The 23,234-nt window shown below is 39.3% G+C and overlaps 3 protein-coding genes across 4 annotated transcripts; 1 reads left to right on the top strand and 2 right to left on the bottom strand.

Moving 5' to 3' along the window:
- Positions 1 to 1,781: 1,781 nt before the first annotated feature.
- Positions 1,782 to 8,595, bottom strand: nus1 (NUS1 dehydrodolichyl diphosphate synthase subunit). The gene is made up of 5 exons (XM_057352848.1): positions 8,065 to 8,595; positions 6,522 to 6,653; positions 5,673 to 5,825; positions 5,098 to 5,197; positions 1,782 to 3,922 (listed from the first exon to the last, which is right to left on the bottom strand). Exons 1-5 carry the CDS (start codon positions 8,411 to 8,413, stop codon positions 3,832 to 3,834), a joined length of 825 nt encoding a protein of 274 aa, XP_057208831.1. The 5' UTR covers positions 8,414 to 8,595; the 3' UTR covers positions 1,782 to 3,831.
- A 555-nt stretch (positions 8,596 to 9,150) lies between these two features.
- Positions 9,151 to 11,669, bottom strand: LOC130566289 (nephrocan-like). The gene is made up of 3 exons (XM_057353682.1): positions 11,207 to 11,669; positions 10,151 to 11,052; positions 9,151 to 9,742 (listed from the first exon to the last, which is right to left on the bottom strand). Exons 1-3 carry the CDS (start codon positions 11,387 to 11,389, stop codon positions 9,358 to 9,360), a joined length of 1,470 nt encoding a protein of 489 aa, XP_057209665.1. The 5' UTR covers positions 11,390 to 11,669; the 3' UTR covers positions 9,151 to 9,357.
- Positions 11,670 to 12,190: 521 nt separating this feature from the next.
- gopc (golgi-associated PDZ and coiled-coil motif containing) lies at positions 12,191 to 22,692 on the top strand. 2 transcript variants are annotated; one of them, XM_057353669.1, is made up of 9 exons: positions 12,191 to 12,723; positions 15,498 to 15,662; positions 17,545 to 17,568; positions 18,381 to 18,556; positions 18,704 to 18,869; positions 19,595 to 19,690; positions 19,809 to 19,973; positions 20,307 to 20,481; positions 20,680 to 22,692. In XM_057353669.1, exons 1-9 carry the CDS (start codon positions 12,442 to 12,444, stop codon positions 20,793 to 20,795), a joined length of 1,365 nt encoding a protein of 454 aa, XP_057209652.1. In that variant the 5' UTR covers positions 12,191 to 12,441; the 3' UTR covers positions 20,796 to 22,692. The 2 variants fall into 2 exon arrangements, with proteins under 2 accessions (XP_057209652.1, XP_057209653.1); XM_057353670.1 differs by lacking the exon at positions 17,545 to 17,568.
- Positions 22,693 to 23,234: the final 542 nt, after the last annotated feature.

Genomic DNA, 23,234 nt, shown 5'->3' with positions numbered 1-23,234 from the left:
ATTGTGACGATTGGATCATGTTCTTCTGTCCTTGAATGAGCTTTGCATTTGCGTATTTTTTTCCTGAAGCTGACGTACATTTTTCTGTCTGGCTTCTTGAGTGTCCTCTGAACAGGGTTGCCAGATCTGCGTAAGGAAAACATCCCAGTGAGCTCAGTTCAAATACCAAAACCCCAACTATTTAACTCCCATACCTTAAATCTATTTTTACAGTCATTTTTACTGTTGTCCATTACGCACAATTTCTTCTTGAAAAATCACTAGGCCTAGTTATTACTCTGTTTTCATAAATAACGTATTTTGGAACTTATCTCATCTAAATAATCACAGCTGGAGAACAAACACCTTTTAACCCACAGGCCACAGAATAAAATATAATCTACAGAAGTAGCCCAGTTCCTCAGGAAATTGGTGGACCTGGCAACCCTGACTCTAACTGCTGCACTGCAATTATGTGCTATTGGCATGTTTGAATAAAACAGCGTTATTAATGTAACAGAGATGGAAGCTTCATTCACTGTATACTGGTTTGTGCTTACTAAATAATACTAGTACTGTAGACCGAGTACAATTTCTGCAGTTCCCGTAGTTACCGCTAGGGGGTGTGTAAATTCGGTTTAATCCTGTGAAATAATGCGGAGTTATTAGTAAATCGATCCTCCTGGATTTCTCGCTGTTGTGTGATTTTTCATGCCAAATTATTAACATGCGAGATCTGTTTGGTTATAACTATTCTTCCAAATATCTTTCTCTGTGTTCATCAGAACAAAGAAATGTTTTTTGGGGGTGAAGTATCCCTTTAACTGTGTACCCGCAGAAGACAAAACACCCCATAAAAAAAGAAGGAACTGACAGTGTCTGTACATAAATAGCCACACAGTGAAATCAATAAAAAGAGGGAGCTACAGACATCATAAAGTAAAGGGTCTTGGGTGGGTTTATGTGACCGCTAATGCATCCCGTCTGTTGTGTGTTCCCTAAAACAACCCATGATAACCCAGGCTTTGACTAATCCACAACGAGTCCTTATTTTGTGGTCTTGATTTATTTTTTCACCTCCGTTCAATGCGCTCTGGTGATCAATTGATTAGTTTTTATTCAAGGTGTTAAGCGTGCTGATGCAATATTGATCTTATTTACCGCGGGGGAGTGGAGAGCCGGTCAATGCTATTCTTTGACTGACTCAAGCGCCACTGGGGCTTTTTCTTTATCACAAACAAACACAATAAAAAACAAAGGATTATTAAAGCGAGCACTATAAAACAACACACAGTAAAGGTCAGTCCACCAGACACAAATAAATTCCTAATCTTCTGCCCATAATAATATTCATCTCCTGGAATTGATATTTAGTTTCTTTGACTTTCTTTTTTCATTTTAGACGCATCGAGAGCAAAACCATGGAAACAAGTGACCGCTTGCCTTTGCTTGACTGTGTCCATTTGGAAAGCTTTCAAATAGCTTAAATTTGATTAGTTTTCATGACTTGCTACTGATAGAATTCAATATTTCAAGTTATTTTTGTGCGTGATGCAATGATATTTGCTACTTAACGTGTTGTTCATCTGCCCAATGACCTTCAACTTAAACATTTCAAAGTAAAAACATGTAAGTCACACCAAAATTGAGTTATACTACTGGAATTTACTGGACCTGTAGTGGAAGAAACGGTTATTCAGACTCACAAAGATAAACGAATGTTCTTTCACAACTTTATTTTTTTCTCATGATGCAGGCGAGCGTGTTAAATGCACTTTTGGTCCATAATTAAATTTTCCATAATTTCATGAGAAATTAATTTAAATATATAGGCCTATGTTAACATTATGTGAAAAAAATATTGACAATAAAGCCTAAAGACACAATGACCATTCTTGAACCATATGTTTCTAACACCTCTGACCTATATGTATGACCTACTTCTGATGTTTTTGGGCATTGATGCTTTTTATAAGAATAGGCGGTGTGTCGGACACCCTCCATCCTTTACTGGTTTTGATGTTCCAATTATAACGAACATCATCTGAGTTTATAACAGACTGCTTATCTAGGGCAGACAGCTTTGTTTGTTTTTTCTTTTTTATGCCCTTTCTGTTTTATGCTTTTTTGTCTTTGGCTGGACCCTCTGGATGACTTGGTTGGCAAATTATTATCTTAACATGCAGTCCTTATGGATGAAAATGATTGTAAAGAAATAATGATGAAGACTTGCTACACAAGGCCCTTTATGCGTATATGATCTGATTAAAGGTCCAACGTGTAAATGTTTTGGAGGATCTATCGACAGAAATGCAATATAATATATAATATAGGGTGTAATATGCAGTATACATAACTGTGTCTTCTGTATAAAGACATAGTGATTACATTATGTTTTAATTCACTTAGAATGAGCTATTTCTATCTGCATATACCGCGGGTCCCCTTGCATGGAATCCACCATGTTGTTTCTACAGTAGCCCTAAACGGACAAACTGCTCTTCTTTGGCAAAGCAGCAAAAACGTGACAACATCCTAGTCCTGCGTCAGCCACCGTCGTGCATCGAAAGGGAGGGGTGAGCGATGGAGTGAGCTGCTGACTGCAATTCGTAACCTCATCACTAGATGCCGCTAAATTTCATACACTGGGCCTTTAAGGACCGATGTTAAAAGATGCTGACAACATAAAAACACACATCAGTTAAAACACCAGAAGTATGAGAGTGAAATTGCACTAGAAAATTAATTCCCTTTGGATTTGACTCCACTGCAGAAAAATCATTGCCATTCTCATACAAGAGACGCAAACTAGGTTTCAGTAACGTTTATTGTACATGCACGCTGGACGCCAGTAAACCAACCCTGCCAACAGTAAGCCACGAATTATACATTTAAGACTTCTTCAATGAGCCGTTGTGATGCGTGCATAATGCAAAGCCAATGCCATGGATCTCAAAGAATGTCAATATAAAACATACGTGTTTGATTTAGAGATATTGATTGGGGAAAATAAAACACCTTATTGTTTAAACAGATGTCTGAATTGAAAGATAATCAAATAAAAACATAATTAGCACTGTGAGCTATTACAAACAGCAAGAGCTTTAGGGGGACGACGCGAAACTATCAATTTTACGCACTTGGAATTACAAACATCAGTGTTTAATGCTTATTAGTGTCATTTGTGGCACACCCGCGCACAGTCAAACAACAATTACAAATAAACACAAATATAACCAAATTCACTTCAATTGTAAAGCTGTAATGGGAGCATAATGTTGATTCTACATGCAGAAGATTCATCAATGGGGAAATCTCTTGTCGCACCGTCACAAAGCAGTTGAGAGACTAAAAGACTGTTTTTGGAATGCTCACATTTTGCAAGTTCCATAACGTACTTCACCTCCGAGGGCTCTTGGCGAACATCACAGAGTCACGTTATGCGGGCGTACCATTGTACATCACCACCATAAGGTTCAGTGCACAGAAGTGGTTGGTACGAGTCCGTCAAGGTACAGCACGTGTCCAGAACTACGTAAATGGAAAGGGAGTAAATTTACACCATATGGCTAACGGAGCTCCGTTTTGCGACCGGCTTGCTGGTTGGCGTGACACAGGGTGGCGCTCGGGTCCTTCAGATGAGCAGATGTACACACATACAAGTACAACCACATACACACAGAGACACCAGGCAGGCCTCAGCGGAGAAGAGCGGAGATGATCCGGACGGGGACGAGCAGCAGTTGGTTGCTGATTCTGGGGCTCCAGTGTTTGTACTGTAAACATGACGAAAGGGATGGATCCCCTCCACCCCTTTCTCTTCATTCTGTTCTTCTCTATACACACAGTTCTTCACTTGCCCAAGCGCTGCTCGCACCTCGTGTAACGCTGGAGAGCACCGTGCAGGTCGTCGTAAGAGACGTCGATGTGGGACGGTAAGGAGCTGCATGGGAGATAAAACAAGAATAAGGAATAATAAACGTATGAATGTGACATGTTGAAGAAGAATATAGAGCCGGCCGGAGAAAAACAATGCATTATTAAGCATTTCTAGAAGTATTGTGGCCATTCCAGTCCAGTGCCTGTTGAATTTCAACACACTTAAACCTCAACAGCAATGTGAAAGGCGGACAGCATAACAAGACACATGAAAACTAGGTTATTTCATAAATATTATACAAATATTACTGCTGTATTGTTTAAAAGTGAATATAAACTTGTTTTCCCGTATTTGAGGATATTTCCTGTTGTTTTCAACTAATTCTCCAGTTTTTATTTTCTGCAAATAAAAACTATATTTTTATTTGAATTTTGGGAGGAATATTGTTAGTAGCTCAGAAAATGAAACAAAAATTCTGAAAAACTGAAAATATGTTTCCCGCGGCTGTATGTCTAAATAAAACAGTGAAACACTGCCATCTAGCGGACGCTCAGAAAACTACGAAAACTAATCAGGGATGCACAAAATGCTAAATCCTGTTTCCGATCAATTATTTTCTAGCCTGAAGGCAAGACTAGCATCAGATCTCATAGCACTAACTAATGAAAAATTCAAGGACATAAACCAATTACAGTAGCAATATTATTATTGTATTATGCAAATGAATGATGACCCGCAGAAATGCTTTAAAGCCCCTCTGCATGACTTCAATGTGCTGGATTCTCAGAGCTGCACACTTAGAAAAGCCTACAGACATGAGTGAGCCAGTGCAGACAGGTTTACCTGTTAATCTGTGCTGATAATCTCACTACAAGATTTAAGTGTTCTCTCTCCAGGCAAAACGCCAGCAAATGTGCCGTGCACAAAAGTGTGCTACACAAAATAAATGTATCCATCGCGCGATAGATCTTTTAATGCAACAATATCGCTCTTACGCAAATTCACACATTCACTTTGAACTGAGATCTGTACTGTACCAGTACCATGATCAGAACAATCATCACTGAGAATGGTATAAAAATGATGTTAGTGTAAATATACCATGGTATTCTTGGAACTCAAACTTCAAGAATTTTGCTTTCGTATTATATCATCAGCATGATTACCTGGAGTTAAAATGACCCCCAAAAGGGCCTGGGCTCTATTGTGTAAACAGAGGAACACATAAACATACTTACATAATCTCTGTTAGTCTAATGTGCCAGGGCAAAAATCCAAGTGTACTTTCCACAGGGCCGAACTTCAACACCAGGTCTGGGTCGGGTCTGTTGTGTGACTCTGCACGGGAAAAACAACAGACATCAGTACTATTAGAAAACTCTGATTGTTAAGCAGGTGCTTTTTAAAGGGACAGTTCACCAAACAATGTAAATTCTGTCATCATTTGTTCACCCTCCAGCTGTTCCAAAACTACATAAATGTCTTTGTTTTGATGAACACAGAGAAAGATGGTTAGAGGAATGACAATGGTAGTCAATAGTGCCCCAGAACTGTTTGCTTTCCTACATTCTTCAAAATATCTTCTTTTGTGTTCAACAGAACAAAGAAATTTACAAAGCCATTTTTCCAACAATGGTAGGAAAAATCTTTCATTTACAATGCGCATTAGGCACTGCTGTGTAAATAGACCAGCTGCTCTCAACAATCTTTTAAACTTCAACTTACATCTAAATATCAAGCAAATATGAATATTCTCTGATTTAAATGCTTGCCTGTGTTGCTTGTCCAGCAGACAGGTGCACTGTAACCTCACCTCTGAGTAATGAGTCAAGAAGAGTGACATCAATGTCTTTGGACGTCTTCTCCTTCTGCTCGACGGCCTTACACAGCTGCTGGGCCGCCTGGACAATACTGAGCTGGCCATCATCTGGTGATAAAACCTTCACCACTGACTGGCAAGACAACCCTATGAGACAGAAGATGACATTGGGATATTTTAAAGTGTGGCTTTGATATAGTCGGTTTTTTTACTCATTTACAGGACAAGAAAACGTAAAGGGTAAAGTGATCTGATTGAATTGAGATATGAAATTACAAACAACGCTTTTTTCTTTGCAGTTACGGATGAAAACCAACTGCATTTAAACGTTTTCAAGAATTTTTAAAAGTACAATGTCCGTCCAGTTTCTCTACTAACATGAGGTCATAAATGTTAAATGTATTGTTTTATTAAGAAAGAAAAGCTGTCTAAAATAGTCACAGGTGGTGTATAACATTTCATGCCACAGGACATGTCAAGCATTTTGTATCATTTACCAATGACAATAAGTAAAGGGGGTTTCTCATGTATACATGCCATTGTGGTTTCGGTTGCAAACGGTCGGGTTATTCAACAGGACAAATTAAACTAATTTCATAGAGATCTTGGCTGCAATTCATCTTTTTTCAGACGAATGCATTAATAAAGCATACAAATATATTCAAGTATACTGAAAATTAATATTCCAGTCTTTATTGCAGATTAACCTGACTACAACTAGCCAGATTCTGATCTTTAAAAAACCTGAAATATTCTCATCCAACCTGTTTGTCTTCCAACTAGGAGTCTTCCCACAATGGGCCCTAAAAGCAACTTGTCTTTTCGCCAAGTTTCAAGCCTCACCCTGATGCTCCTGTTTATCCGTTCCGTTCTTCAGGAATTCCACCGAGTATTTAGAACTGTCCATTCCCAGAAAATCCTGCTGCTGTTTCAGGATCTCCTCCATCAGCCTGGAGTTATTCCTCCTGAACACACCTGGGGAAAAATGGGTTTGTAAATAGAAATGCCTAACATTTACTACAGACACTCACATTTTATGGGAACTCCACATATTCTCTTAATTAACTTGAAAAAACTATTAAAAAAGTATTTGGAAACTTGCTTCTATTATTAGTGATTTAAACCTAAATGTTGAAGGCAACCTCACATTTTTACAGGACCGTTTTGGACGTAACATTTAAGGGCTAAATGAGGAGAATATCATATGGTGGCGCTTTTTAAATAGAGTTGACTTCACCTCCTTTGAAAAGTGTTACGGTGTCTCAAATGCTCTGCTTGTCTCAACAACCCAACCAGCACAAACACGGTCTTAACCAATAAGGCGGAATTTTCTGTTTTTGTCCGACCAATGGAAGACAGGCGGAGTGTTTAGAGAAACCTGTTTAAGATTAATTCTGAACCAATGATACAGCATCAGGCAGCAGAGACATACTAAATGCATTATTTACCTCATGCAAAATAAAACGCAACAAACCTTATAATCGTGCCTATGTAGGAGACCAAAATAAATCGGTCCTAAAGCCATATTCCTGTCATAAAACAGGGTGAATTCAGCTGTGACGCTTTTTCATACTTAATGAGTGTCAAAAAGAGTACACATTTACCTGAATTCACCACTTGATTTCTCATTCATTTGTCATAGGTAGCCTAAACAAATAATGTAAACAGATGGTAATTTCCTGACCAAATAAGCCCAATTATGATGTTTAAACCGAGAAAAAGACAATGGCGCTGTGATTTAGAGCTTTGTAAACAGACCACACCCTAGACAGTTGTAAAATATCTGTCAAAGGTCGTAAAGCAGGCAATACAATACTGTATACGTTACAGAAGTCTCATACTTCCGTTTTGAAACGTACAGTGCTGAAAGAGACTATTGGGAAATATAGGAAAGACAGATCATCCCTTCTAATATTGTAATGACAGGAACGTTTGAATATTTACTTAAAAACAAGACTGTTAGAGATATATTTTAAAAAAATCATTTATTCACCCTCATATCATTCCACCTATACGACTTTCTTATTATGAAGAACGTTGGAAACCTAACAACGTTGGCACCCATTGACTTCCATCGCAAGAACACAAAACAACCGAGGCATTTCTCAAAATATCTTCCTTTGTGTTCCACTGAAGAAATAGTCATATACAGGTTTTGAACAACATGAGGGCTAATGAAAACCGAAAAAGTGGGTAAACTCTTTGAATGTATTCATAAACATACTCAAACCACCATGGCATCAGATGCGCCAACGTAACTTTGCACGTTGCCCATTAGTCATTAGTGTTTAAGACGCGTGTGACACATTCATGTGATTGTCTGGAATTCACTTCCCTTTAATTCATTCATAAGCATTCCACGAACACCAATCCCAGTGAGACTTACCTTGATTATCATACACGCTGACGTACGAGATGCCCACTGCCATGCACCAGACCACCAGATTGGCAACGTCAGTGTAGTGGATCTCATCTTCAGCGATTAATATTCCTACGTGAAGCGGCACCTTCTCTAACGTCCGACCGTCCGCTCCCCAGCGCACCCGGCGGCTGACCCTTTTGCCCACCGGTCCAGTCTTTTTCTGATTGTGAAAGCCGAGGGCGAGGGTCAATAATAAAGCCACCACGGCCCGTTTCCACCTCCAGATGTGGACTCGGAACCAAGTGATGAGAGCGCGCTGAAGGTGCAACAGCGCATACAAAACCCGCCACGCCATCTCGTACAGTACAGCCATGGTTTGATGTCTTCAAACGCGTTCCTGGTAAAATAATGATGGGGGGTTTAAATCAAGTCCTCATGCTAAGTGAAGAAATGTCGAGGAATGAGCCATTTTGGTCACTGCCAACACCGCAGCGTGCCGGCTGCCATTTCTTCATCCTGCCACCTTTCCCCTCTGAACCCGCTGCTGTGACATGGAGCTCTCTGATTGGAGGGCGGATAGAGCGCGAGCTCGTTCTGTCTAGGCGCTGATCTGGGATCGGTCATGAGTTTTGTCATGAATTGGTTACTGTGGGAAAAGATGTTTGAAGGCTGATCTCGGAACAAATTAAGATCTACGCTGAGCTGTTCTTACGTGAGATGTGATTGGCCGCCGCGGGGGTATACGTAACATGCGTAAATCACATGATTGAATTTTTAGTGCGTTTGATAAATGAAAACGAAATATATTTGTTTACTTTAAGAATACATAACGTATTGTTTCATTTCTTAAGAGAAAAATACTTAAAGGTTTATTAAAGGAGATGTTAGCTTGTTTGAATAGAGGATTAAAACGACTTTTACAAATTTATGATTATTATTTTTCATCTTACTTATTTATAAAATAAGATGTGAACTTTCTCGGAAAATTGACGTAAAAACTACTCTTGGTCTTACAGGTTTAGTATATTCATTTAATTTCAATGGGGTCCAATGTTGTTTGGCTACCAACCTTCTTTAAAATATCTTCTTTTGTTTCTGTAGATTGTAGAAGAAAGAAAGTCAAGTGACCCAGTTATTAAACGAAGAAATGTCATTCATTTTCACACAATAGTTACAGTCATGAATAAAAATCTGTTTATTGTTTATCCTAATGAGATTGAGGACATAACAGGCAGCAAAACAAGTGTACATGAATTATAACCCAAGGAACAACAACAGTAATGTTAAATATAAGGTATAGGGTTATAAATCATAATCCTATTCTTCATTATCTTTGTGTTCAGCTTTGCTCTCCAGCAACAAATTCTTGGTCTGCCTCTCACAGGTGTCTTGTGCCAATAAATAAGCCCGCCATTCCTCAAGAGATGCATGGACAGGCTCTCTGCAGAAATCAGGACTGATTTCCACATGCTTTGCTAAAAGTGTCTTTTTTCTCTTAAGCAGTTCACAGCTACACTGCCACGGGTTTCCATCCAGATACAGAACCTTCAGTTGTGGAAGCAGTTTCAAAGCAGGCAGGGTGGAGAGTTTGTTGTTCCGGAGATTTAACACCTGTAGTCTCCTGAGAGGTCTGAGCTCACGTTTGTGTATTGTGTCAATGTTGTTTTCCTTCAGATCCAAACGGACCAGTGTCTCAGGAAGCCTGGAATGAAAAGGATACGAAGAGAAACATATCAATGACAACTTGTGAATCAGTGAAGTTGTTTCACGTTTGTTTTCTTTATTTCACTTTCTACGATTATATACAAACAGATCTGTTGTAAAATGAATGAGTAACAAAAATGTCAGACTTAATAGTTGATATTATACATATATAGCAAAACATATCATCCACACTAGTCAAATCACATGCTTTAATATTCCTTGGGATTTAAAACATTGCACAGAAGAAAAGATGCAGAACTGATGCTGTCAGTGTACCAAGTTTTTCTTTAACTGTATTCAATTATTCATGTCATCAATTGTTCTGAATTTAATTATAAATGCTAGGCATCTTAAAATACATTGCTAATATATGCATACCAATATATTAAATAAAGTCATTACTTACCCATAAGGAATAGCAGAGAGGAGATTCTGTTCTAAAGCCAGATTAGAAAGTCGCATGCAGTTCCTGAACGCACCGGCTTCAAAATTGCGTATGGTGTTGTTTTCCAAAAAAAGATGTTTAAGTTGATTCATCCCCGCTAGTTGCTGATAGGTGACTTCCTGAATATTATTCTGCCTGCAGTCTAGCTTTTCCAGTTTAGATCCCAAACTGCCAGGAAGTTCTCGTAACTGATTTCCTGCTAACTCGCAAACAGAGAGGCTAGGCAGACGAAGACTCCTATCCACTGATATTAATTTATTAAAGCTGACACAAAGACTTACAAGGTCGTGCATTTGAGACATATCACGATTTCTAAGTGATCGGATCTGATTCCTGTCCAGGTTTAGATGAATCAGAGATTGTGGAAGACCGTGAGGGATTTTGGTTAGGTGGTTCGAAGACAAATCTAAAGTCTTGAGAAGATGCATTGAAGAGAAAAAAGCAGAAGGTATGGAAGAAATACTGTTGCTTCCCATGCTAAGGATATTTAGCGTAGGCAACCTGGGAGCACCGTGTATTGACTTAATTTTATTGCCATCGAGGTAGACACTCTCAAGGTTTTCAAGTAATGATAAGGTAGTGGCACGCAGAGTGCTTATCTGGTTATTCTGGAGGTTCAGGATCCGTAGCTTTTTGAGAGCCACCAGGGAAGATTCTTGGAGGCTGTGTATCCTGTTGTGTCCCACATGAAGGATTTCCAGGCCAGGGGGAAGACCTCTGGGAAGGTGTCTCAACTTGTTATTATGAAGGTCCAGAGTTCTTAATGCAGTGTGAGATATGAACATGTTGGCATCCATCTTCTCGACCCCACCTGATGATATGATGACTTCTTCAAGACCCGGCACACCAGAGAAATCTCTGACCTATGGTAAAAGTATACATGGAATGAATAAATCTGAACACATTTCATAAAAGACAATAATAACAATTCTTAAAATAACAATAAAGTGACCTGATAAGTTATTCACAATAAGACCAGGAACATTGTTTACATGGTTTAATGTGGATGTGCATTACCTTCAGCTCCTTGAGATGACTGTATCCTAGGTTTATCTTCCTTAGATCTTTCGAGATGCCCAGTTGTAAAGATTGAATCCTGTAACACTGCACAGAGGTTGTTTGTTCACAGAAGCAGTTTTTCGGACACATTTGGGCATTTTGAGAGAAGAGCAAAACTAAAAGAAAAAGGTCAAATATCATCCTTATAGGTAAGCCTTACACACTATGCTGAAGCAGCGTTTTGAGCTCCCAGGGTTTAAATAGCTCATCCAGATGCCCACTTTGTGAGAAAAAGACCCCTCTGCTTTACTTAGAACAATGGCTTAGATCACTATTGGTTAGAAAACAACACTTGACACCAAGAAGGAACTGACATACAAGCAATAAATTGTCCTGTTTGTTTGACAACTTGAGAAAAGTGCTGATAGAACTATTCTCAGTCTAATCTTTAAACAAATGCATTTCCTCTGGATGAGTATTGTCCTCTCTTCTAAATAATATTAATTTGCCAAGATGAAGTATTACAAATGGTACTGTACTGACTGTTGGACTTATCTGCAAATAACCTTCATGACTATAGGAGACAAAGTAGATTTTAAAAACCTTAAATGCTTTATTAAATTTTGTATAGCCCCAAAAGCTGGCATGATGTTAGACATAGGCTACACACAAACAAATTAGACCTGAGAGTTTATAAGGTTTTCGTTTTATATATTCAATGAAACAAAACCTGAATAAAACACATTTCTGTAACATATATTTCACATTCACATACGTTGTAATGAAATGTTATTATGCATATTAAAAAATATATATAATTAGGCTTATATAATTTGATCATTTACAGTTTTTAGTGTAAATAAAAAACTAAAAAAGAAATCATGTTTAGGCTAATAAATACAAATTCCCAAAGTTACTACACGCAGGTTTCCTTTGATTCGCACTGCGGATCACTAACTCAGCGATCGATTCGCTCGCCTATCAGCTGCTTTCCTCATCGACGAAGCTCATCGTGTGGCAGACCAAACTAATCGATCCGCGCTGTTGAGTTGTTTTCGATTTCGGATTTCCTGGTCAGATGAGAGAACGGAAAAACTCTCAACAAACACCACTTCCTTCACGACCACATTCACTATCTATCCGTTAACCACCCCACCATTCACGTAACGTAAAAAGAGTCTCGTACCCCGCCGAGAAACAAGGAAATCGGAGTTTATTTGCCTCTTCTTCCTGGATCCGTGTCAGTGTCGAATATGTCCGCGTCCGCTGGCGGTGCCGCGTCTCCGGGTTCGGCCCTCTCCGTCGGTCCCGCTACGGCTCCGGGCTCTGGCATGTCCATGTTCCGGTGGCTGGAGGTGCTGGAAAAAGAGTTCGATAAAGCGTTTGTGGATGTCGATCTGTTGATGGGAGAGATAGATCCGGATCAGGCTGATATCACGTATGAGGGCCGTCAGAAGATGACCAGTCTAAGCTCGTGCTTCGCTCAGCTCTGTCATAAAGCACAAACCATCTTTCAGCTCAACCACAAACTAGAGGTGAGAAACAAGATCCTGATCATATTCTTGAAAGTCTTAAGACTGATCCCAGGCTGAAACCTAAATTGTATAGTCCGTGTTGTTTTATTTATGAGTAAAGAGCTGTTAGGCTGCTGAACTAAATTAAAATGATCTATGATGTTAAAATAATATCAACAACAGTTAACAAATGCATTATGGCAATCAATGTATTTTTTCTTTTGTATATGTAAACATGCTTTAATAACTGACCTCTCATACCATGGTATATCAAAATATCATTGTATTAGCATCTTATTTCACCATGGTACTATTGCAGTACTTCTTTTGGAGTGATAATGTTTTGTTACCCATAGATCTTTCTCTGTGGTTTTCTTTTTTTCTGTAGTAACTTTCTCTTATTTGACTGAAAGAAAATCGTTGAAGAACAGCTTCATGATGTTTCTGTAGTTTGTCATGAGCCTGTTCATATAACAAACTGAAAGCTTTGACTTAAAAACAAAAATTGCATCATGAAAGAATTATTCTTTTTGCAATGCAGTGCTTTGCTCCAATGTAAGTTTTGTATCTTTAGAAAGATCTCGATCTTCTGTCACTTTGAATAAAAGTATCAGCTTTATGACTACATGAAAATCAAAAACCAAACCATTAAGCTTCATGTCTAATGCATCATGTTAGTTTTCTAAAACAAAACATACACACTATAGATCCTAGACTGTCTGGGCAAGTCAGTGACGGTAGATAATAGTTGGTTGTGTTTTGTCTGCTAATCCAAATGACACGCTGTCATGGTTTTGTGTCACATACATAACCATAATAGTCATTTGGTTAAAAAATGTTGGTGCAGCATTCATCATCCACCACATACTGCTTTGCATGTGGGCATAAAAATGACCAGTATGCAAACATTGTTGTTGTAGTTACCAAACTACAGGATCTATAGCTTAAACCTGTTAAACCTGCTTAGCCAGATTCTGATCCATCTTATGTTTCATCACCAACATATGACTGGCTTTTAAATGATATAATTTCACCTGTCAGCCTTATGTAATTGGCCGGTCATGTTTGTACTAAGTATTGTTGCCGTTAAGTTTACTATAAGCCCTGCAATATTCCATCCCAGTCTGGATAATTGGCATCTTGGATGTGTATGTGTTGTGTGTTTCAGACGTCTCAGGAGACCAGCTCTGGTAATCTGCTATTGCCCACCACTTTTTTAAAATCTGTTAATGGGTGTTTATCAAAGCTCCCTGTCCAAGTTAAAAGCTTTATTTTCTTCCACGAGGGAGATCCTTCTTTTTTGCCATTGTGGAATGAATCACTGTACTGTGACTCAATTTCCACAGTATATTAGTGTGGGTGGCTGACTGAATGTCTTTCTGAAAAGTTGGTTTGGCAGGTGTAGAGGTCACACAAACAGCCATCTCTTGACTGCTGAGCAGAGCAGATTAACACACATCTTGATAAAATCCTCACGCTGCATGAGGAGAGCTGGATGGCGAGGTTAAAGCTTCTAGTAAAGTGCTGGTACCACTCCATGGTATATAAAGCGTGGGAAGTATTCAGAACCCCTGGTATTACATTTACACTCATGAATTTGGCAGACGCCTTAACATTTTTTTATTAAAAGTGTACACATATATGTAGGACAAATACAGTAATTTTCCACCCAGATGTCTTAATAGAAAACAATCTCTGAAGACTGTATGAAATGTCTCAGTGTGCAATGATGACGCTTTTTCCTCTAGTTGACCGCTGCATCCCACACACTGAACTCCCTTGATATACTTTGGAGCCTTGTTTTGTTGAGTCACAAAATGTAGTTTTGTATTTAATTCACGAGGAGCATAGAAACTATAAACACTATTAATTTAAAGCACATTCTACAATCTCCTCTATTTCACGAGATAAACAATAAAAACATTCTATTTGGAAGGGCTGCAGTGTGAATTGAAAGTATTCCGAGTGGATGCTGGATTCAGATTCATCACCTCTCTTCTTTAGTATTCCCGTTTCAGTGTCGGGACATAAAAAGCAAAGTTTCTCTGCCGTGTTACTGATGAATATGAAGGCGGCACGATGCAGGCCGGGAACATAAATAAATGAGTGAATTTCCTATGAGAAGGCTTTAGATCTGTCTTGACGCAGGCACGTTACCTACGAGGCTGAGCCGTTTCCAGTGGCACGGGTGTCAGAATCTCATTATTTACGCCGTCTGTGGTTGTTGATGGGTGCGTGGGATGAGAATATGTTCTTTGGAAGAAAAGATGTTGGAAAGAGGAAGCAAATACAAATACAGCTTTCCTGTAGCTCAGTGGTTCGAGCATGGCGCTAGCAACGCCAAGGTCATGGGTTAGATCCCAGGGATTGCACATACTCAAATACAAATGTATAGGATCATGCAATGTAAGTCGCTTTGGATAAAAGCGTCTGCCAAGTGCATAAAAATGTAAAATGTAAATAAATATTTTATGCAAAGCTGAATTGCCTGTTTTTTTTTTACAAATATCTGCAAGTGCTTGATTAAATCAAGTGTCCTTTCTTTAATTTCTTTATTAACCCTACAACTGTGTGATGGACTCATATTAACTTTTTAATTCCGTTTCTTCTTACATGTTGGGTGACCTAATATTAAGGTTGCTGTCATCCTTTAACCATTCTGGAGAGGGGAAAGATGGTGTAGTACTAACATCACACTCAGATGCTGTTTGAATCAGCACTCTGTCTCGGCATGATTCATGAATCTCGGGTGGCTGGTTATTAATACTTTGTGTGTGTGTGTGTGTGTGTTTCAGGCTCAGCTGGTAGACCTGCGTTCAGAGCTGACAGACGTGCAGGCGGAGAAGGCAGTTGTGGAGGAAGAGGTCCACGAACAGCTTCTGCAGCTTCACGCCATGCAGCTCAAACTTCAAGCCAAAGCCGGTCAGACGGTGGACTCCGACTCCATCATGGACAGGATGGTGGGTACAACATCTTGCTACAGTTTTATATTTGTCTAGCTGAACAGAAACCAGGTTATATAGCCACGGTTATATAGCCACAGGTTTTATGCTTTGATTCATTTTGACAAAGTGGCTTGCAGAAAGATATCAAAGAGATCACACGTTACACATGCTGAGGACAAATGAATCATTGGCTCATTATATGGCCAAAAGTATGTGTGGACACCTGATCATAAAACATCTCTTTTAAAGTTCTGTATGAAGTTTATAAAGTTTAAAAGCAGTTTTTTGTCGCTATAATCTCCTTCATCCCTTTGCTAGGGATTTGCTTTAGATGTTAGGACACGAATGGCGGAATTTGCCTCCATTTAGCCAATGGAAAGGCATTGATGTCTGGCAGTGATGTTGAATTATTGAGCCTGGTTTGATCCCAGCTAGTTTAGTGTTTGTTTTGAGCGGGTTTGAAAACAGGGTTTTCAGCAGGCCATTCAAGATCTTCCACTCCTTTATTAAAAGCAATTCTTGTCAAACCAGGACTTTGACTTGTACACAGAACTGTGGTTATGGCTTTAGTCAAACAAACCAAAGTTTTATAACAAAGCTTTTAATGGACTAGTGCTTTCCAAACTGGCTTAAGCGAAATGAAAAATTTAAAATATTCAATTATAAATGCATTTATGAATTTGACTGTGCAAGGATTTGTAAGATGACCATGTAGCTTCTGTTACACACTCTGATATCATTTGTAAATAGTATGCAAGGTATGGATTACAAATACTGTATGTTTATTTATCTTATCCAGAATATAATAAATATAATTTTGTGGTAGCCCACATGAAAAAAATACTGTAGTATACTTTATTACACGGCTCATTTGAATGCTTGATTCTGATTGGCCAGTAGCCATGTAATAAGTGTGATACAAGACCCACCGCTTCGCGTCGGGTCCTGATCACACTGTCGGGGCTTATTTCTTCGATAACAACCGGCTGCCTGTGCATTATCCCTTACTTAGTATTTACTAATATTTATTTATGTAATCCAACTAACCATATCATGCACATAAAACATAATAATATAATAGACAATCCGTATAGTACATTGTTAGAATCAGCTTTAAAAGGGAGAAAACACTTCCTATAAGTTTGTTGTTTGTTGATCTCAGGTCATGTGTTTTTAGTACTTTTTAGTATTTTAGTCCAGTGTTTTTTTTAACGGACTTTTGAGTATTTTAGTCCAGATTCACCTATTACTTGGTTTATGCTAGATTAGGCAGAAGTTCTTTGACATGCCCTTAAAACCACAAAACTGACAACCACTCTGGGCAGAAATCTGACAAACTGACTGCATGTCTGCAGAGATTACATGGCTGTGCGGTTGTTTATCTAGCTGTCAACATTGTGAGTGACTGGAAGAGCCAAGTTCACTAATTGGAAAAGGATGTCCACATACTTTTGGGTGTGTAGTGTATAGGGATGTACATTTTCAAAATCGACTTGTCCTGTAAAGTTTCAGAGCGTGATGGAAAGAAACAGAATGCAGGAGTGTCGACATTCGTTTTTAAAAGTTGGACTACTTTCAACTTAACATGGTATCTTAAGCAGTCAACAATAATGGCAGAACATGGCTACGGAAAAAAACCTGTTGGTTGTCGTATAGCTAGTTGACCGTTGTGACAGGTTTTTAAAAAAAGGAAATGCGATCGATCGCTTTACATGTCAATCAGACGGGTTTTCCCATCTAAGTGGGTCTTGGTCAAACCAGATGTTTAGCCTCGGTCAAGTCTTCCTAACATAACCCTGCTATCATAAGACTGACTGATGATTCTTCTGTAACCTGCTTTCCTGTTTAACACTGCTGCTCTAACCTTTGATCCTCTCTTTCTTTTTTCAACCTGAAGCATGTTCCCTCAGTGGACGAGATGGTAAGTTTGCATTGTTTTGAGTGCATGTGCATCCCATCCTTTCTGTTAACGCTCTTTCAGTCCGTTTCATCCACGTGTCACAAGAACTTAATTTTCTGTTTGTGTATTGGATTAGAAAGGAACAGTTCATCAAAGTAGTTCATGTATAACTAGTGATCTATTTAAGGTCATGTGATTGCTTTGCATGAGAAATGGCATTAGGATGAGTAAATAATGACCAAATGTATGTTCCTAAAAATGAAAGTTCTTCCATCATTTATTTACCCTAATGTTGTTTCAAACCTGTATGATTTTCTTCTTCAGATCACAAAAGATATTTTGAAGAACCAAACAACATTTCTACCCATTGACATTTCTCAAAATATCTTCTTTTGTGCTTCACAGAGTAAAGATTCATGAACCTAATGAGGGTCAATAAATGATGAAAGATTTTTTTTTGATGAACTATCCCTTTAATACAGAGTTTTGAGTATGTAACAACCTAAGAGATGTCACGTAATATCTTTATTGCCTGGATTTGTGTCACACTATTAGCATATTTTTAGCATAAAGTACATCACACGTTCCTGTGTGAGCTACAGAAAGTTTGTGTTTGTCTGCCAATCCTTCATGTTTGTCATTTGTACTTTCTGGGAAGTTGATACTCAAGACTTCTACTTCATGTCCTTCTTGGGCTCTTGAGCTCATCAGAACGACAGTTATCTATGTGGATTTGATGTGACTTCTGCTGTCAGACCTGTCAACAAACCACCTGCACACTCCAGCGATCCACCCCTGTACCTTCTCACATTCTGTTTGTTTGTATTTCACAGGAGAAGGAACTGAAGGCCAGTAAGAAAGAGAAAGTGAAGGAGGCCAAGCTGGAAGCTGAGGTAAAGTTGCTGAAGAAAGAGAACGAGGCCCTCCGCAGGCATATCGCGGTACTACAGGCTGAGGTTTATGGAGCCAGACTGGCAGCCAAATACTTAGACAAAGAGCTGGCAGGAAGGTAAGACAATATATATATATATATATATATATAGGTGTTTACTCGCTGTTAGCTTAAGTTATCCTCATGAATGATACATTCCCACTATCCCCTGAACAAAAGTTCTTGGCGTCACTAGAAAACTGAGTGCTTTTCGTTTTGTTTCAGGGTTCAGCAGATACAGTTGCTGGGGCGAGACATGAAAGGACCAGCTCATGATAAACTGTGGAACCAGCTAGAAGCAGAGATTCACCTGCACCGCCACAAAACAGTCATCCGAGCCTGCAGGGGGCGCAACGACCCCAACAAGCCCTTGCCATCACCCGTGGGCCATGTAAGACAGCTTAGTTCATATTTTCTTATGCTGCCTTCACGTGCTCTCGGAAATTCGATAATTCCCACTTCAACCCGGAAGTAACATCTGGATTTAGTAACATTAAAACGATTTAGTAACATTAAAACATTACAAGTATGTGCTAACGTTAAAAAAGCATCGTTCCATAAATTATTTCCAGGTTGAAGTGGGAATTGACGAATTTCCGAGAGCACGTGAAGGCAGCATTAGTCTCAGCCAAAGACGTCACGCGGACCATTGGCTGAACGTCAAAGGCACGCTTTTCTGGAAACATTTCAGCACGTTCAAAGTCGTCATCTGATTGGTTGAATTATACAAGATTTCCTGGAGGCATGCGTGTCGCGTTCTTTAAACTGCCTGGAAACAACAGGAGGCCATCTGATCGAAGAAGTAAGCTGTCGTGTTTACAACGGTTGCAATAAGAATTCGTCACGATCGACTAAACGCTTAAATTCCACGCCTCTAAACATGATGTGATACAAAACGAAATGTGATTGGTTTCTTTACCTGTCAGTTAAAAGGCCTCTTGGGCAGGCCTAGGCCAAAGAAAGCGGCCGAAGTTACCAGACGTTCAGTATGGTATTATATGTATATATTTTCTTAGAGCTACAAAAACTTCTGCCTCTTTTGCAAAGAAGCTTTACAATATACAGTACAGTATATGACTGTTATAACTAAAGCCTATTGTATGTCGTCTTCTCCAGGACACAGACTCTTTGAAGAAGACACAAGGAGTTGGTCCTATACGCAAAGTTGTTCTGACCAAAGAAGATCACGAAGGGCTTGGAATCTCCATAACAGTGAGTTCAAATTTTGCCTGTATATAAACCCAATCCACCCTTTTCTTTTGAATGATATTAAATTAGCCATCAATGGATAATCGCAAAGATGAAATATTTGCATCCCGGAATAACCCAGGGCGGTAAAGAACACGGAGTTCCCATCCTCATCTCGGAAATTCACCCCACCCAGCCGGCAGAACGCTGCAGAGGCTTGCACGTTGGCGATGCCATCTTAGCAGTCAACAACATCAACCTGAGAGACGCCAAGCACAAAGAGGCAGTCACCATCCTTTCACAGCAGGTGAATGACACGCAGAGCAAACTGGCTGTTGGTCGATTCAGTTTGCTGCTTTGTGAGCGGCCTGTCACAACAGGATAAGCGTGTGACCTATCATTTATTAATAGACCTGTGGATTGATCCCACACCCAATGCTTACCAAAGGTTAAAATGCTCTTGTGAAGTGTAAATAGGACCGTTTCGCTTTAAATCATAGTTCCTTATTGCAGTATAGAACAAACAAGTCACTACCCTAGAATGATAACTCTTAGCGGACCAAAGGTTATGTTTACCTCAGATAACAAACACACTCACACCCAAATGTTTAGAGACTCACCAGATTTTTTTTCTATCCAGAGGGGGGAGATCGAGTTTGAGGTGGTTTACGTGGCTCCGGAGGTGGATTCGGATGACGAGAACGTGGAGTATGAAGACGACAGCGGCCATCGGTACCGTCTGTACCTGGACGAACTGGAGGAGGGACCAGGAGCCAATCAGAACAATGGCACTGCTGACCCCACCTCCTTACAAGGCAAGTGATTATAATGAGAGCTACGCAATTAAATAAATCAAGATAATTCTCTGTTTGTCTCTGTTGAGTCAGTCAAACGACATCAAACTTGATCATATCATGATTTGTTTGAACAAACGTTTCAATTTGCAGCTTTAAAAAAAAACATAGTTTCAAACAGAATCATTAACTAAACCACTCTCTTCTTTATCTCTGCAGCTGTAGGGAAGCACTTAGCGAATAACAGAACAGAAAATGGAGATACAACCTTGTCAAGTGAGAGTCCTTCGGAAGAGAAGATCTCCAAGACAGAGGAATCAACAGAGAGTTCTTAGGTCTCCAGATACAAAGAAAAATCCTGTAGATTGAAGAGGAGCACCTGATGTGAGGAACAGAAAGAGATTGCACATGTACAATTTGTAACACAAAAATATACTTATGCCGTATGGAGAACAGACTGTTTTGACTCTGTCCACTGGAAATGAACCACTCGGAGAAGAGAGGAGTGTTACTCAGCTGACACAGAGGACTGTTCGCATGTTTACGTCACCAACTTGATTTAGTTGTAAAGAAAGAGTTGAGGGGGGAAAAATCATATTCTCAACCTTGTTTGTGTATCTTTTCCATGCATATAATGACCTTCAGTAGGTGAGATGAATCTCCGCTGATGTAGAGGAACAGAATCCCCAAACTGGAAAAATTCTGCAGTTGTTTATTTCCCTGTAAAAGTGTTCCGAAAACATCTATGCTGATTATTATTCTGTCACAAGAACTGAATAATGTTTTCTTAAAAATACAGCATACATGAGGGTAAAAACAACAGAATTTTGGAGTAAACCTGTTCCTTAGGATAGATGGATATAACGAAAGTGTATGTTCATACAAAACATCAATAGTTTTAATGTTGCACTTTTAGTCTAGTGTGAGCCTGTGCTGTTAAACCTGCTTAGCTGTCCTCCTCTAAAGCAATGACACAAGAACGATGTCACTTCCTGTTTTGCAGACGGGAGGATGACACGGATGGAAACAGCGCACATACACGCGTCATGTATTTACATTACACACAGTCTCCACATTCGTTCAAGCAAAAAAGTGGAGAGGACTTCCGGGTTTTATTTCACCCTAATCTCTATTTCTCATGTGACAAAGAAATATACATTTAGGGTGAAGTAAATACAAAAACCTCCAATAGATTTCATTGTAATTTTCCAAATATTTTCTCCTACGTGTCCTGTGAAGTATTTTTCAACATCTATCCCGAACAGCGTCCGGTGGACCTGACACTGTCGCTGAACTTACTTAACTACCGTATTAACAGTGACTTTGTAAAAGATTACTGATTGTTATCCAGTTAAGGGAGTGTGTTTGCATTTTAAGACAACAAAATGAGTTGTTTAAATGAATTTAATCCAAGCCTATATCTTTGTTTTGCAAAAAACCTTGCTCTGGTTTTGAGGATTCTGAACGACCATCCTCCCCTATTCAGTGTCAGTAAAGTTAGCTCTAGTGCCTCAAATCTGTGAATTGTAACATCACTACTGTATAGCTCGCTAGAAGAGATTTCTATAATCAGTGTTGCTTCCCTATTATTCAGTTATTTAACATATCACTGAACTCTCACGCTCTGGAATATTTCGCCTCTTAAAGATCTCTCAAGATCTTCCTACACTGATCACCCCGTATTTAAATAAACACATGGGCTGTATAGCAATAAAACATTCCCTAAATAGAAAATACATGTTTATATGTAGCCTGTATACAATACACATCAATTATTCATGATCATCACTGTTATATTCTGCTGTTTATTACCCCACTGTATCTTCACAGGTGTTTTTGGGATGTTAAGCAGATGACCATTTGGTCTTCTGTTATCAGTATGTGTTGTGGGCTGTTGGTGTAGCTTTTATTTTTTTGTTACTGATTAGTATGGATTCGGGTGCAATGCGACCCCCCTGGGCGCTATGTTCTTCCCACAGTGCCAGTGCATGGCACAGCACAGACACAACCCGGATTTTCATAGCAAAGTATTTGATTCTGGTTTATTTCTCCATTTATCTTTGGAACACTGCTTTTTATGTCCAGTGTCACGAATTTCTGAAACACGGGAGATTTGGAAACAATGTTCCAGATGTCGTTGATGTATGACTTGACAGGATTCAATAAACTTACATTTATTTGCCCACAATGATATCTTGATTGTGTGTCGATAAATCTAGTAATTATTTACATATTGCAGTACTTCATTCAAACATTGGGGGGCGGTATGAGCGCAAACATTTAAGAGTAGTTACCTCAAAATTAAAGTCATGTTTACCTTCGCGTTGTTTCAATTCCGTATGAACTTCTGAAGAATGTCCCCGTGTACTTTTCCATATAATGATAAAAATGAACGAGTGCTCTCATGAAAGCAACCCAAACACCATGAAAGTGTCATAAAGTTGTCCAACCGGCTCACGTGATGTTTCAACCACTGACTGAATGCGCAGAAATATATATAGGCCTAGTGCACTGTTTGAGCGAAAGTTTCGTGTTGTCCGAACCCCAAGTGTACATTATCGAGTGCACTTATTTAAAATCGCATACTAAAAACGAGTTAACCGATGAATGAACGCCCAACTGTGAGCTCGCGCAAATTGAATTCCCGCGTCTCGGCAGAAGGTGGCGCATGTGGTCAAATATAAACGATAAGGGGCGATTTCTGACACGACACACAGAGTAAGACAGAATCCTATGCGCGCGCTTAATGTTGAATGTCAACATCCGTCACGTTT

This window comes from Triplophysa rosa, linkage group LG15, assembly GCF_024868665.1.
Source record: "Triplophysa rosa linkage group LG15, Trosa_1v2, whole genome shotgun sequence".
NCBI classification, from domain to species: Eukaryota; Metazoa; Chordata; class Actinopteri; order Cypriniformes; family Nemacheilidae; genus Triplophysa; species Triplophysa rosa.
This window is presented reverse-complemented; position numbering and strand designations above follow the sequence as displayed.